The sequence below is a fragment of the Ictalurus punctatus genome, chromosome 11 (genome assembly GCF_001660625.3).
Source record: "Ictalurus punctatus breed USDA103 chromosome 11, Coco_2.0, whole genome shotgun sequence".
NCBI classification, from domain to species: domain Eukaryota; kingdom Metazoa; phylum Chordata; class Actinopteri; order Siluriformes; family Ictaluridae; genus Ictalurus; species Ictalurus punctatus.
The window spans coordinates 4464506-4481198 of record NC_030426.2 but is presented as its reverse complement, the minus strand read 5'-3'; the positions used below and the strand labels follow the sequence as shown (position 1 = coordinate 4481198).

Sequence of the window (16693 nt, the reverse complement as noted above, 5' to 3'; positions counted from 1 at the left end):
CGGGATAAAATTCATCAGCGAGAGCACAGAATAACAAGGTATTGCTGAGTGAATGAAGGTCTTGTAAACAGTTTCATTCGCTGCATGTTTCTGGAAGGCACATGGTGCAAGCTTGTCAGGACATCTGAACAGGAAGCTCAAGCTAAGACCAGCTACTCATGAGGAAGCAAATGACAAGCTCAACAAAATGCAACAAAATTGTCCAGGGTCCACTGCGACAATAAAAATTGGCACTGAAATACTGGTTATAAAATCATGGAATAAGAACACTGCTACTCCTAGAGCACCAGTCAGCCCTGAATAAACGTTGTTTTTTTTTTTGTTTTTTTTTTACACTGAATCAAATGATGGAAACAAGCTTACAGAGATCATCATAATCACATGATGAGCGTCTTGCAGGACCTTTACAGATATATCTTTCGAACTAGTTTGATTTGCGATTTTTGAAAAGAACAATGAGTGAGCTGAAGTCTACACTGACGTTGTGTGATGATCCCTCAAATTCCAGGGTATTAATGATCAAACTTCACTTGAGATAAAACACTGGAATGGCCCTTTAAAAAAGCTGACACAGGGGAAAATGGTAAAAGTGAAGCTGACAACAGTGTGTTAAGGAGTGAAATGCAGCCTAATTTGTAAAATACTAACGGGTCAAACGTAATGCCAGCTCACTGTTAACGCTTTTAAAATTACTGGGGGAAATGTACCGATTTATATCACATCCCCTGAAGTGTCTCATTGTAAAAGAACACAGCGATGTCAAGGTTTAACCAGACTAACCAATCATCACAAGGAAAAGATGCTGGACCACTGAGCTGTTAAATGCATCATATGCGGTTCTTGTGCAAAGAAACATCATCATAAAAAATAAAAAATAAAAAAAATTCTCAGTTTGGAAAGCCACACCGCTAAAGCTCTCCAGACTGCTGAGTTTTTGGACTAAACTCCAACTGATGGTGATGAAGTCACGAAAGGCCAACCATGTGATCAATCTGTCTCATGTACACACTCTTCAGGGGAAGACCATAGCGCCGCTCTTCAGGGATCCGCTCGCACTGCAAGACACACATGTACACTTATGGTCTCATCATGAGTGCTTTAACTCTTACACTCTGTTCGGTCTAAACATCACAAATGATTTTTTTAACATAAAATGTATGTGCTTGATCACGTTTTCTCAGATTTTTTTTAAGTGACAGAAATAAAAATGTGATCACTTCTAATTTTCCTCTCACGCCTGCAATTAAGAGGATACCCAAGATTGTGAAGATTGTGTACGTCTATAGCCATTCATCCCTTTTATTTTATTACATTACTAATAACTGGATGATGAACTCAAGAAAACATAACCGGTAATGAAGCTCAAAACTTCACTCTAAACTATCATTCGTGAATACAATTGTAAAACACCATACATACTGCAGATCAACTTAAAATTATTAACAAATGCAGTACAACATTCAATATATTGACAGCTGTAATGATGAGTGCCTGTGTGATTAAGAAGACATAAATCCCAAATCTTATAAGAATACTCCCCTCTCAGTCTGGTCTCTTTTGCAAGACAACAAAAACTTAAAATGAACAGACAAACGTTCTGTTGGGTAATACGATCTAGATAACGCTCTGGGTTAATGTCTTCAAGGACCTAGCAAATATTTTCAGGACATTTAATATTTCTTCAGTTTTGCATGAATGAATAATGTCTATAGATTTCCCAAATATTTCAGGAATGTTTTACTTTGTGAGAAATACTCAATGACTACGTTTACACGGACAGCAGTAATGTAATTATTGAGCTTACTCTGAGTAAGATAATACTGTGATTAAGGTGTTTACATGAGTCGCTTTTAGAATACTCCTGTCATGTACGCGTTTTACATGTTATAGAACATGATTAGATTAACACCCTGCGTCATTACGTCACCGCGCCACGCCGTCCCTCCAGAATTTCACGCATCGGCATACAGTTCGTCTTTGTTATGGGACCGTATACAGTTTGGGGTGTGTTTATTTAATTTTTTTTTACGAACGCTTTAAGTGCAGTTAATTATTTTTCATGCTGTACTTGCTAATAGACGACTGCTTGAAGCGGTGTGCTAAAAGACGACTGCTTGAAGCCGTGGGCTGTGTCCCAAACCGTGTACTTACCGTCTATATAGTCGCCGAGATACATGTATTTTTCCCCACTACAGGCCTACAGTAGGCAAGTATGCGGTTTGGGACGCAGCCGTGCTTTCGTTTGCCGTAAAACTGCCGTGTGATCGTGTCCTGTCGCAAAACGCGCTGAAAACTCCCACACGACGTTCATAATGTGATTAAGGTGTTTACATGTCTGTAATACACGTCCATAATGCGACTAAAACAGGAGTACTCCACCTGTCTTACTTCGAGTATGACCTTAATTAAATTAAGGTAAGTAAAAATTGCTGTTTACATGCTAGTTTCTTAATCACAGTATCGTCTTAATCGGGTTACGAGTGGATTATTGTTGTGCATGTAAACGCACTGAATGTTTTACCTTCATAATAAAACTATAAAATTGCAGGCTACCTTTTGTGTATTTTAAAGCTACACTGCAGGACTTCAAGATCATGCAGACCCCTTCTAACTGCGAAATAAATTCCACGGATTCTCCTAGTACAGACTTATGAACATTCTTTAAATGTGGAGTATCATTAAGTTATTGAGATTAATTGGATTAATCCCACTCTATTCAAAGAACCAGTCTAATGGGCTAATAGCTTGAAGTACTCAATTAAAATTGATACTAGCTTGATTTACACCGCTGTAATTTGGGTGGAAAATAAATAAATAAATCACAGACCCCATGGCTTTGTTCCACTTTGTGAACCACTGTTCTAGCGCACAACACTATGTTCCCGTCAACTGCTGGCATTTGAGGGCCAGTGAAAAAAACATGCATGTTAACAGAGAGATCTCATCACTTCATAAACATTTCATACACTGTATTCTTACATTGCTGATGTTGGCTGGAGGTTCCTTATTGAACTCCTTACATGGAACCTGTTCTTCCCAGCTTTTCTGCCTAAAGTGTGGGTCTATGGGCACTACGTGACCTTCCGTCGTGAAAATGTATTTGGTCCCAGACTTGTGCAGAGGGTTGTCTTCGTCAAAGAGCTACAGAGAGTCAACACAAATCAGTGAGTAGCTGCAGACATGCAGGATCTGAAACCGAAAACCTGATCCCCCATCCCAGTTCACTAGCTTTTCATGGTTTCTGAGAATCAAGGCAGGTATAATCAGAAAAATACAAATGTGCTAGTGAGTTTTGTGAAGAGGCGTAGGAAGGAAAGCACATCAAGATGAAGATTCTCCCGACCCCTTCTCCTAGATTTTGGATCTGTGAGGTTTTTATAATATGCTTTTATAAATGTACAGATTTACTTTCTTAAGTTAGTTCCTAGCCCAATAGGAAAACATGAAAACTATTTGCACATGTTGTTATTATACACCTGTGTGTTACTGTGCATGTGCGGTCATGGTGAGAGCAGGCTATTGTTAAGTGTTTTTCATACCTTGACGGGCTAAATCTGCCATATGTATTTTAACATTGAATAGCTAAGATAAATTAGCATAGCAATTAACAGATAAACAAAGTGTCTCGATGAATTTTCCATTTAAAATTGAGATTAAGAAAGACAAAAATATATTGAGGGACATACCAGGTACAGGTATTTACAGGTCTCACTGAGGAAGAAACTCTCCATGCGGTCCTCCTTGGACTTGTCTACAACATGATGGAGTGTGGCATAGCCACATCTGCAAAGAAGAGTCAGAGAACATAAAAACATACTGTATATCCAGACATGGATCATTAGGAAAACCAGATTTAAGGACATCACATAACCACTCGTGTGTTATAAAGAATCCCAAGACCGCTTACTTGACTTTGGTATTCTTTTCAAGGCTCTGAAGTATGTCCATGCCAACATGTAAATAGAAAGGATTCTTAGTGGCCTGTGAGGGAGTACAAAAATAAATTCATCAAATTCATCTTTACAATTAAACTCAAAACGTCAGACTTGACTGTTACAGTGAGCCAATCAAATCATTGTTTTAATAACTATGCTTTACAGAATTTCCATTTTGTATTTCCATAAACCTACACTAACAAACAACTTTATCAGACCCTCCACAGACCTCACGAGCGATGACAGACTGCTGTTTCATGCCAAATATTCTGCACTTATACAGTATCTCACAAAAGTGAGTACACCCGTCACATGTTTGTAAATATTTGATGATATCTTTTCACGTGACAACCCTGAAGAAATGACACTGTGCTACAATGTAAAGTAGTGAGTGTACAGCTTGTGTAACAGTGTAAATTTGCCGTCCCCTCAAAATAACTCAACACACAGACATTAATGTCTAAACCGCTGGCAACAAAAGTGAGTACACCCCTAAGTGAAAATGTCCAAATTGGGCCCATGTGTGGCCAATAAATACGAATAATGTTCACTGACATCTTCATCACCATCAAATGACGATAGTATTTGATTAGAAACTTGTTCTGCAGTAAATCGCTGAACTATGTCCAAGTCTGGTAACATTTCTTTTACGTCTGAGGTAATTATGATTGACACGTTGCGTCATCATTGTTTACCAAACATTCCCACCTTGAGGAATAAAAAAAGAACTGCACTTATTGAACTGTGAGAGATTCAATACTGTTGCGCAGAAAAATGTACGTACACTATTACATACTTGGGGCCGGTAGCGACCCTATAGACTTTTTACAATAAGTTAATTATAAAACAGATATTATACAACAATTTGATATTTTCTTGTTATATTGCTGATAATAAATAGATTCAGGAGGTGGAGGTCTAATGTAAAAAAAAAAAAAAATGAACGAGGAGCAGGGTACTGAATGACATCCCGGGCTGCTAACGACCCGAGGTATGCGTTTAAGAGTCAACTTTAATTACAACTCTTTCTTTAAATTTAATAGCTGTATTCTTATGAAATGTTAAAAGCTGTTGCCATTTTACTGGTGTTGTTGGCATGGTGTTAGGGCTTATCTCTCATGAATGATCTGCATCTGTGGTGAAACAGGGTGTGCCATATTCATACAATATGCAAATAAAAGACTGATTATTTCCACGTGGCCAAACAGACACACCGTCTGTGTTCAAATCACTGCTTGTTTTAACATATTTTAACTTGACATTTTTAGGGCTCAGACAAAAATTTGTTCATACATTGTTCCCAGTGCTGTAATCTGCTATTTTTAAGGCTCCTTTCATAAATAATGGCCACTGAGAGGTACACAGACGAACTAGAAAATGAAAGCGAATGTTTGTACCTGGTATAGCAGGTATGTAGACTCAACTAGCTCAGGTCTTAAAGGGTAAAAGAGCACATCTGGAGCCTGCAGCTGCCAGTTGTACCTTTCGGGCAATGCACCGAAACGCCTCCATATTGCATAGTAGAAGGCATGGAGACAAATGGCATTTTCCACATCTCCATTTAAAACCTGAAAAGAAAAAAAAAAAGTGAATGGATTAATTGAGGGTGCATAGAGGATGATTGTGAGAACCCTTTTGAATTCCCAAAAATGTACTGGGGCATCCTCCAGCTCTACAGACTTGCTGGGTACATGCAAATGAAGATCCTCAGACCACAAATTTGCCAAACCAATAATAAACAAACGACCTGCCGACAGGATATCCAAAGGTTGCCAGATTCCAGTCATAATCACAAACCCCAATTTACTGTAAACCAGAACCAAACTGCTCAGTTCGGGAACTCTGAATACTGTTGGTATGGTTAGAATGCATCAGCAATTATGGTACAGAAGAAGAGAAGAACAGAAGAAAGAAAAACCACTGTCTCCAGTACTCAGAGTAATTAAAAATTGATGCATTTACCATTGATATGCTTCTGTTCTTCTTTTGGACAGAAAATGAAATGACAATTTTGGGAAAAATATATCACTGAACGTTTTCAGTCAAATTTCAGTGCATCCATAGTATGCTAGGAATGAAAGAGAGAATCAGAGTAACACACCTGTAGGCCAGGAAAAAACGCCTGGAGAGAGTCGATCCAGGTGTTCATGATCTGTCCGTTAAACATGTTCACATTTACATAAAGGGGAGGGTCACCTTCTCCTTCATTACAAGCCTCTCTTCTGTACAAAAAAAAAACAAAAACAAAAAACACAATCTTTTCTTTCTTATTTATTTATTTATTTTTTTTAAGAGCCACTGTTTTAATATAGCTGAATATTTGTCGATGAGTAAACACTTCCACCCAAGTCTAATTCGAAACCTACTGTATCCTGGGGTTAGTACGCTATACTGACAACTATAAACAGAAAATCCAACATCTCACAGATCACAAAGGCTGTTATGATAGAAATGTACAATGTGTGTTTCATCCAAATGTTTTAGTCCATCAACTTCTATTAGGCAAATATTCTGAGGAAGATGCGATTACATAATCAAAGGCAAGCGTTACAAACAATATCTCGACTTGCCAGAGGTGATAGCTAGCTAACAAGTTGTACCGGTAACCAGGAAAGGTTTAACTAGGACGCCTCGTTACCATGACAACCGGATAGGTCCATAACCGCAAACCGCCATAGTGTTGGCATAATAAGTCTATAGTACCATTTCAAAAAAGCATGCACCGTTCTTTTCAGTCCTTTCCTTAGCCGTCACGGTTTCCGTAGATATTTATCACATTTTCACCATTTTTGGACATTCCATTAGTGTAATTATGAGCAGGTGAACGGAAACTCCACTCACACACATGTTAAGATTTCCATGTATCTCAGGAATCTCAGATTATGCCTTTCAGATCTTCCGTCATGCCTTCCAGCCTGTTCTACTACTATTTACTTCTATTAACTTTCAGTTCTGTGCTGCTAGGAGCTAGAAAGTGTGGTTTTCCTCAGAGCGTTTCAGATCATGGAGCCAACGTGAACACAAACGGACACATGCATGCTCACGGAGACGTCCCCAGATCTGAAACGCTCTGAGGAAGACCACACTCATAGCTCATAGCAGCACAGAACTAAAAGTTAATAGAAGTAAATAGTGGTAGAACAGGCTGGAAGGCATGACGGTAGATCTGAAAGGCATAATCTGAGATTCCTGAGATACATGGAAATCCAACACGTGCGCACTCACAGACACACACACATATCTCAACACGACAGAAGCACATACGCACCCTCTCCTCAGGTGGCTCTGAATGCTCTCATAAGCAGCCATGAACATCTTGTAGTCTTCTTTTTCTCCAAAGAGAATGTAAGACTTCAGCAGGTATTCATAGAAGGAGTCCATGCCTGCACCCAGGCCACTTTGCTTCCCGACCCATTGACCCGTCTGGATGTTCACCACGTTCCCTAAAATGAAGAGAAGGAAAAAAAATGACACACGGAAACCAAACACATCCTTCCCAGCACTACAAATTATACGCACGCCCTCTGTGGCAAGTACATTTTAACCGGTAAACCTACCGTACAGGTGCACTGTAGATATACCATTACAGATTATAGCCCTGTCTGTTGTTAGGACAGTTTGTAGCACCGCTATACCTGTCCATCAGTGGAAAGGGAATATCACGGGACCACCACTGACCAGACATTCTTTATGTTCTCAGCACAGCAGTAGTGTACACCTACTGTAGTTTACAGCTGTAAGATGGACCGAAAATGTAGGCGTCCAATAACGTGACCAATAAGAATATACAGTGCTTGGGGGCTCTTGAGTGGAGCAACAAGTGTTCACCCGATCATAGGGAGATCCTGATGATGCCACAGCCATCAGTGAGCAAAAATTGGCTGTGCTTTCTAGATGAGAGGGATGGCTTCACCCTCTCCCCTGTCAATCACAGTGACACTAGCCAATAGTGGGCATCCTGAAGCTCATGTATACAGAAGAGGGCAGACAGCATTTTCCTCCAAGTGGGTTGTGCTGCCCTGTGATGCTAAGCATGAACAACAGTTTGAAAACATCTGTAGGTTGGTGTCACATGTCTTGGAGACAGCACGTTAGTCTTTACCATCCCTGGTTCGTAGCAGTCAGTGGAGTTAGCTAGCGTGTGCGAATTGGGCACGACCAAACCAGAGAGGAAAAAAAAAAAATGAACACAGTGCTTAAAAACTCCATGCCCTCGTTCCAGCACTACAGAGAGAGCTATAATTAATATTTTTTAGCACAAATTAGTACACAAACGCTTAAAAGTCAATCTGCCTTTTTCGATCACAGCATTTTGTCAGAAAACTATTTCAAGGTCCATTCTGTCTTGTCCTACTTTCTACAACAAAAATATGAAAGCTTCACTGAAAACAATGCTGTTTATTGTGAATTCTGAAAACGGTCTTGCCTGCACTTGGCCTTACCCAGCAGCCCTGTTTGGTTGCTCCTCAGGTTCCAGAGAGCACGGACAGCCCTCCTCGCCACCCACTCAAACGTGGAGTCGCCAAGCAGACGGCTTAGGATGCCAAACTCAACTAGAAGAGAGCCTGCGCCTGCTGTGCACGTCTCGTTTATGCTGTCAGGAGGCACGCCGCTTTTCAGATTCACCTGTCCAGGCAACATGTTTCAAATCGTTTTGCATTAATAGGATTAGTACATCATTCACAAAATAGTAATGTAACGTTTGCTAAATTAGTATAATATTACTGTGAACATTGAACTGAACGCTGATAAATGATCCAGTCTGCACACTACTAAGAATAATAGCCAAACAAGGCGAAGAGGAATGAAAAGAAAAAAAAAGACGACCATCAGACAAAATACGGAAATATCTCTAAAGCACACGCACATAAATTGCGTTAACAATACAGACGTTAACTGTTATACATAAACTAATGAGAGATGTTTATATGAACCGAGGTCTAACCCTGGGGTATGGGATGCCGGTGCTGGTGTTCTCGAAGGCAGGTAGCAGCCGCACAGCCAGGTCATGGGCGAGATGTAGCAGCTCGTTATCGTAATCTTCCAGCCCCACGTCTCCGAACGGGTGCCAGGGATCGGTCAGAAGAATGTGAGCCGAGATTAGACTGCCCAGGATTCTGAGGGAGAAATTGAAGACTTTCAAATTTGAACCTTATAATAAAAGCAGTGACTTGTGAGGTGATATCAGTCCTCGGTGTAACAAAAGTGTAACTAGGGATGTCACGAGAACCGATATTTCGGTACCAACATTCTTAAAATGTGACGGTACTTGTTTTCCTGCAGTAGCATTAGTGCCGTTTATAACGAAAGCACCGGAAGTACAGAGGTTGCGATTCTTCTGGTCCTGAAGGGGGCAGCAAATACGCGCAAGTGTTTTAGTCGGTCCACAAGTGGTGAAGAAGAAGAAGAGGAACGCCTACAAGCACACGGGAAAAACTACAGAAGTTTAGCTTAGCTTAACAAGTTGAGCTACGCCCCCACTCGTTGAGAGGAAAAGCTAGTATCGGTTTCCGGTGTGCAGCTCAAGCAAAGCGAGGAAACACATGCACACAATCACATACACACACCATTCATACACTACGGACACGCCATTCAGCCTACCATGCATGTGTTTGGCATGTGTTTGGACTGGGGGAGGAAACCGGAGTACCCGGAGGAAACCCCCGCAGCACAGGGAGAACATGCAAACTCTGCACACACAGGGCCACGGTGGGAATCGAAACCCCCGACCCTTGAAGTGTGAGGTGAACGTGCTAACCACTAAACCACAGTGCGCCCTTTGTGCTAGTGCCAAAACACACACACACACACACACACACACACACACACACATAAACAAACAAAACAAAAAATAAATAAATCACACACACACACACATCTGCAGGCAGAACAGAACAACCCTCCCTGCCACCCACTCAAACGTGAGTAAGAGCTCACACCTAGTAAAGCAGTTCATTTAAACTATGTACAAACTCGACTAGCAGTTGTTCATACAGTTGGAATAGAGGGCTTTTCCCACAGCCTGCTCTCAATATCTGGGTGAGAATATTAGAAGACCGGAAAACACAAACCAGTTTTGAAACCACGGCTCAAAATGATTACTTACAAATAAAATAAACGAGAGCAGCTGTGAGAACCTATGCGACGGCGAATACGTGTGCCACCTTTTCGGTGAAGTGACATGGTCTGAGCAAAACTGGCTGAATAAATCCAATGAAATGATTGATCCAAATCACTGAACGCTTTGAAACCTTTTAATCGAATATGAAAGGCGGGTGAATATAAGAACGTTAGTGTGGATGACTGGCTTTTCATCGTTCGCATCACTGGACTCGTCAGGGATCATTACAACACACAGACACACCACAAAAACGGAGATTATTTAAAAAGCCGATAAAAGTTCTTGAGAGTAGGAAATTATGCCTCATTCTTTCTGATTGATAACAGAACGGTGTAACCTTCGGTTTAACCAGGGACGTCCTCCTACCTTCCAGGCATAACCACAAACTCACACCGGATGTATTGCACAAGTGCTATTGTTCGTTCGGGCCTGATGTGTCTGTGCATTCAAGCCACAACGCACATGCTCCACACTTGCTACTGGCATGACGGAGTGCTTCTTTTCTATTCAGGAAATCTAATGCCTAAATGTACAACCGCAGCAGTGAAGCACGGAGACAGATCGTAATGACAATGGAGCGCGATAAAAACATGACGTGAGACACCGCATAAACAGCTTATTTTTCTGTCTACCCATGAGTACCATTACAGTACAGGCGGTTTTCTATTAACTACGGGTTGCACGATCATGATACTTTTCTAGATTATGATTTTAAATGCATAGCAAACTGTGATTGCGGGATTTCTGTGGCGTTCACAATTCACTTAAACGCACAAGCCGGGGGGGAAAAGAAAAAAAAAAAAAACCTCAGACATGGTGCAAAACAAGTGCAGAGTGATGCACCGATTCGAGTTTGATGCGCCTCTGATGAAGCTGATCTGGATTGAGGTACTTGTTAAAATGGCACACTGACTAGCCTGTGTGACACTTACTTCACACAAGTTGGGAAAATAAAAAGCCGATGAAGTATGAAATCGCCTTACGGCTCTGAGCAATGCGTCACGTTCTGTCTAGTCTCTTTCGCTCTTCAGCAGATAAAATAAAAGCAAACAGCGAATCACCTGATGTTGGCCTCAAACACTTGCACTGTGGAATCCTTGTCAAAGCTCACAGTGTCAATAACCAGCTTGACAGCGCGATGAAACTCCGACACGTTCCCAAGCACCTGTAGAAAGGGCATAAGCACAAACTTAAGCGCAACTTTATATTAAAAGCATGAGAGAAATGTAGCATCGTTTTAGACATGCTAACGCTTCATTAATCGCGTTCCAGCTCAAACTTTTGTGAAGCGTTCGAAATACACACTTCGGAGTGTTGATATTACGAAGAAAACTCTTGAGAGGTAAGATGGGTCAAAATGATAAATTGTAGTACACAGATCTACAGAACTTTAATAAGGATATCAGTTAAAGCCTGTAAATATTAATCAAAATAATAATTAAAAAAAAAAATCACTTTGTTTCATAACCTGAACTTACCAATAGTGTATCAAGAGTGTCAATTAGTGTCAGGGAGTAGTTGCCAAGGACGTCATTGATGTTGATGTTCGACCTAAAATGAAAGCAACAGGCGTAAATGAAAGTGGTCTAGTCCAAGACGATGAATCATGTGATCGGTTGAATGTCAAGTGTTTTCCTAGACCGAGCATTAACACGGCAGGGAAAGAGAGGAGTTCAAACACAATGTGGTCTAAATACATCATGCATTAAAAAGTCAACTTCCTGCAAATGCGGTTAATGAGAACAATAAAGGGTGCCTGGGATCTCGTTTGCAAAGCTCCAGGGCATGTCACGCACTGCATAGTCTAGTGTGTTCTCTGCTCGAACACTTGAGTCCAGATCAGTCTGAGAACGCCTGGTTCGATCTTCAGTCTGACACAGAACCAGGGCGGGTTAGCTAGTCGTGAGCAATAATCAGGTGCGGTAAGCTATAGAGAGTGGTGTTTCATCAGGAATACTGTGGGGTTTAATCCCAGATGAGCTGAGGCAGAAGTAAGAGCAGGGAAAACACAAACATGTCAACAATAAAAGAACTGGGTAACGGTGTCTTACCTTAAAGAGTTACACTGAAACTGAGATGTGTGATACAAAACAGGCAACAGTGACATGAACGGAGGAAAAAAAAAAAAAAGGTTATGGAAAATGTCTTTGTGGTTAATCTCACGCTAGAAAATTTTTAAAAAACCCTTACAAAATGAAAAAGTAAAATATCTAAAACAAAAATAGTCCTTTTTAAAATTTTACTTCAACAAATCCACAATTATTGGGCTAGGACAGGGGTGTTCAAAGTCCGCCAACTTTCCTGAATTCTTGAAAGAGTCCTTAATTAAAGTGGATTTGCAACCAAGTATTAAAAATGACAAATTAGGGTGTTTTCACACCTAGTTCGTTTGAGACTTCCAAACACTCTTGGAGCGGTTCAGCGTGCAAATCAAGTGATCGCAGAGAACCAAGCGACCACCTCCGGAGGTGGTCCGGGTACAGTTCGTTTGTGGTTCGATTTCTTCGTGATCTGCGAAAGCGACCAGGTCCCGGTCCGCTTTGCGTTTCGTTTCGACATGTGGACCTCGGAGGCTTGTCGTACCTGCAGCCCTGTTCCGTCACCGCTGAAAACGACACAGGACTTTTCACCGTGTCGGGTCACGGGGTCGTGTGGTCTCAGGAAATTTGGATATTTGGAAAGAGGATTGCATTAAACACCAACTATGCTCAACACATAAGAACATAAAAGTGTTTCTTTTGTTTTCTCAAAAAAATGAAGGAAAGACGCTATAACGGAACTGCGCTACAATGCCGGGTAAAAGTAAAAAAAATGACAATGATTATGGCAGAAGTACACGAACACCCGTGACGAAATGCGCCGAAGTGGCGAGTCCACTGAAATGACGACTCGGATGACATTTCGGGTGCGAGCTGGAGTCTGAGTTCTTATGACGTCGTGGTGTGAGCAAGAAAGGGTCTTGAGATCGCTTCATTTCTGAAGAGGACCAAAAAAAAACAAACCGGGTTCTCCTGTATCGCGAACACCAAAAGGACTGAGGTCACGTTCGGCTGCTTCACTTTAAGCGAACTGGGTTTGGATCATTTAAAACGAACTACATGTGAAAACCCCCTTAATTTATGACGTTATGTTAGTCTGTTCGATTGGGCACGGTCGCTTAGTGATTAGCATGTTTATCTTACACATCCAGGGTCGGGGGTTCAATTCCCGCCTCTGCCCTGTGTGTGCAGAGTTTGCATGTTCTCCCCGTGCTTCGGGGGGTTTCCTCTAGGGAACCCAAGTTTCCTCCCCCAGTCCAAAGACACGTGTTGTAGTCTGACTAGCCTCTCTAAACAGTCCACAGTGTGCGAGTGTGGGTGCGACTGTGCCCTGCGCTGGGTTGGTACCCTGTCCTGGGTGTCCCCCACCTTGTCCCCTGAGATCGGCTCCAGGCTCCCTGCAACCCTGTGTAGGATAAGCTAGTTTGTTCAATTACTTTTGGTCCCTGTAATAGGGGGAACCACATATAAAAAGTGCTGCCTCAATTTGGATACGAATACCCTCAAATGATTATATGACAACCCTGGCCTAGAACGTTCACAGGAACTTTTAAGCAGTCAAATCTACAATCAGATGCCACCTCTATGCCAAACGCCTATCTGGAAGATGTGCCGGAAGAACGCTGCATGTTTCACCTAACCACAAACGCATGCACCTGCAGTTTGCTTGCACCTACTGAAAGGATGTATATACAATACAGAAATGAACTCGAGCCTCTAGTAAGCGTTACGCACGGTTGGTGAAACCGTGCCGATGTTTTTCTTCCAAAGGCACTGGGAACCATCTTAATATACTTAGCATCATGGACTCCAGGAGATTTTAAATGAGTGAAATCTGTCAGTCTGTGCTAAGACGTTACAACCAGGGTCTTGGTTGAATCGAATCTTCCAGAAGGACAATGATTCAAACAGGGGCGTAGATTTGCATACGGACGGTAGGGACATGTCCGTCCCGATATTTTGGGAGGGCAGAATTTAGAGAATTTAGAATCTTTTAGTCTTTCATCTGCTGCTTTGTATAAATTGTATTCAAATGTAAATACGGATCTTAACGTAAATATAGATGTCATATTTTAATAAACCATTTGGTTGTCAACATTATACAGTCCTTTTTTTTTTTCTTCACGGGGTTGTCCCTACCGATATTGAGACCAAACCTACACCCTTGGAGTGTAGGGTGAGCCGAGGAGAGACCTGGGACCCTAGAGATATGTAGAAGGAAGTGATGTCAGATTTCTTGCTCTGTATTCTCCAATCTCATTCGGCATTACAGAAGATTCCGTTCTGCACCATGTATTAAATGAAGGGTATGTGATACGTGTGCTTCTTTAATTAAAGATGTCATTTTCGATGAGGGTTTTGTTTCATAAGTATAAAGTTGCATCACTTAAAGGGGAGATTTCACTCACAGTTTACTATGAGATTAACCACAAAGACACCCCCCTCCCTCCCATAACCTTTTCCCAGCCATCTTTACCAAGGACTGCCTGTACATCATGGCTTTTATGGGGAATGTGGAGGGCTGGAAAGCAGTGCCTGACATGTGTCCGAGTATGTCAACTTACGGGTTTAGGACATCTGGACCTCTGCCCTCACAGTCGATAGGATTAAGCTCGTCTTCAGGAAAGGCGTATTTCATGTAGTTGTCATAACCGAAGTAGAACATGTCCCTGGCCATTTCCTTCATTTGAATCTTGAGGGTGTCAGGAAAAGAGCCATACTTCCTATCGTACTCGTCTCTGCTGGCCTTAAAGAAGCTAAGGTATGCTTTCTTAGGTGTGTTCTCGCTGATCTTTGAGCAGGTTCCTACTGGATGTTCTCTGTTTTCGTACACACGCTGCGACCAGCTGTTGGTCGTCTGCTCTCCATCTGTCGGAGGCTCTGTGTGTTTGTGCAGGTTGAAGCTGAACTGGAGCGGGAAGTGAAAGCCCCAGCTAGGTCCGAGTCCAAAAGCGAGCCACAGGATGCAGTTCAGGGCCACCCGTAGCACAAGAAGACCCACTACTATTGACCTCCATTGCATCTTTGCTTGACGGCGGCCGTCAGAGTCATAATTCACGTCGACGGTGTTTATTTTTCGACGTTCCGAAGCGCAACCTCGTTTTATTTATTTAGCCTTTATGCTTTTCAAACGCACAGTCACAGTTCCTGTCAACAAACCCAGCCTTCCTCGGTTGTCAGAGCTGATTGGTGCGCCGCCTCTGTCGTCACGAGGGGCGGCGGTGATTGGCCGGTGTGAGTGTCAATCAAATGAGAACACGCTGCCTGGGTGTCGTGGCGTTGCTCAGGTTTTGTATGGAAAGCCAAATGGGTCATTATATAAATTTAAAAACGCCGTTTTCTAATCTCAATGAGACTTTTGCCGGTTAAATAAAGGTTAAAAAAAGAAGAAAGAAAATAAATACTACAAGACACATACGGACAACAGTGGTTATAAATAAATATATTTTAATTGTTTGATCAAAAGTATTGCTAGGGACAATTCAGTAGTTGCTGGATATCGGATAGGATCGTGTGCGTCCTTATGGACATTTTTGCCTTTGTTTATCATTTTGTCCGTGTTAATGCAAACAGCATAAATGTTGCAAAAGGTGTGTATTTTTATCGGAATTTTAATATTTCATTTGCATTCATAAATCTTTTTTGAAACTAGGTAAACAAAATAGTTCCACTCAGGACCTTAGGGACAAAAATGTCCCTATTGAAACCCATTCAAACTGCAATATTTAACCCCCGTGACGTTTAAGCATAAAATCATGCATTCATCTGAGTGGATTGCCTGAAGATTGCGCTTATTGACAATACTTTATGCTCAAATCTCATTCATTATTCAGTAGATAGCTTCACTTGGACACTATAGACTTAAAGCTAAACAATTTAACCGGAGCCACTCTGCCTCCAGTGTGAGACATGTACAGCAAAAGTTGTCCACACACTCCCCAACCTGTTTGACCTTCTACTATCTGGAAAGCGATTATGCAGCAAACAGGATTAAGAAATTGCTTCTTTCCATAGGCAGTCAAGCTATTCAAACCACACACTGTGAACAACATTCCCTACTCTTCTCCCTTGGCAAAGCTACTTCCACACTGTCCAATTTGAACTGATTGTTTGAAACAGAAATATTGCATCTGCACTGTTATACAACTAAGGGCGCACGTTCGCCTCACACCTCCAGGGTCGGGCGTTCGATTCCCACCTTGGCCCTGTGTGTGCGGAGTTTGCATGTTATCCGGGGGTTTCCTCCAGGTACTCTGGTTTCCTCCCCCAGTCCAAAGACATGCATGGTAGGCTGATTGGCATGTCCAAAGTGTCCGTGGTGTATGAATGGGTGTATGAATGGGTGTGTGATTGTGCCCTGCGATGGATTGGCACCCTCTTCCAGGGTGTACCCCGCCTTGTGCCCGATGCTCCCTGGGATAGGCTCCAGGTTCCCCGCGACCCTGAAAAGGATAAGCGGTAGAAGATGGATGGATGGATGGATGTTATACAACTATGTACTTTGTTTATGTTTGGCATGGCTACTTTAATCTCTTCGAATACATCTATACTGCACTTTACATACCTGAACACTGTCAATGACGATCAGATTCCAGCAA

General features: G+C 41.8%; 1 protein-coding gene across 1 annotated transcript in view; it reads right to left on the bottom strand.

The window, feature by feature from the left end:
* Positions 1-15284, bottom strand: part of edem1 (ER degradation enhancer, mannosidase alpha-like 1) — a 15927-nt gene extending 643 nt beyond the window's left edge. The window contains exons 1-12 of the mRNA XM_017479954.3: positions 14660-15284; positions 11535-11607; positions 11118-11221; positions 8881-9052; positions 8378-8561; positions 7204-7378; positions 6037-6157; positions 5333-5503; positions 3908-3981; positions 3687-3783; positions 2980-3141; positions 1-1055 (exon numbers count right to left, since the gene is read on the bottom strand). The exon at positions 1-1055 is cut by the window's left edge and continues 643 nt beyond it. Coding sequence (XP_017335443.1) covers positions 966-1055; positions 2980-3141; positions 3687-3783; positions 3908-3981; positions 5333-5503; positions 6037-6157; positions 7204-7378; positions 8378-8561; positions 8881-9052; positions 11118-11221; positions 11535-11607; positions 14660-15117 — 1881 coding nt within the window. The 5' untranslated portion in view covers positions 15118-15284 and the 3' untranslated portion in view covers positions 1-965. The remainder of the gene's footprint in view (positions 1056-2979; positions 3142-3686; positions 3784-3907; positions 3982-5332; positions 5504-6036; positions 6158-7203; positions 7379-8377; positions 8562-8880; positions 9053-11117; positions 11222-11534; positions 11608-14659) is intronic.
* Positions 15285-16693: the final 1409 nt, after the last annotated feature.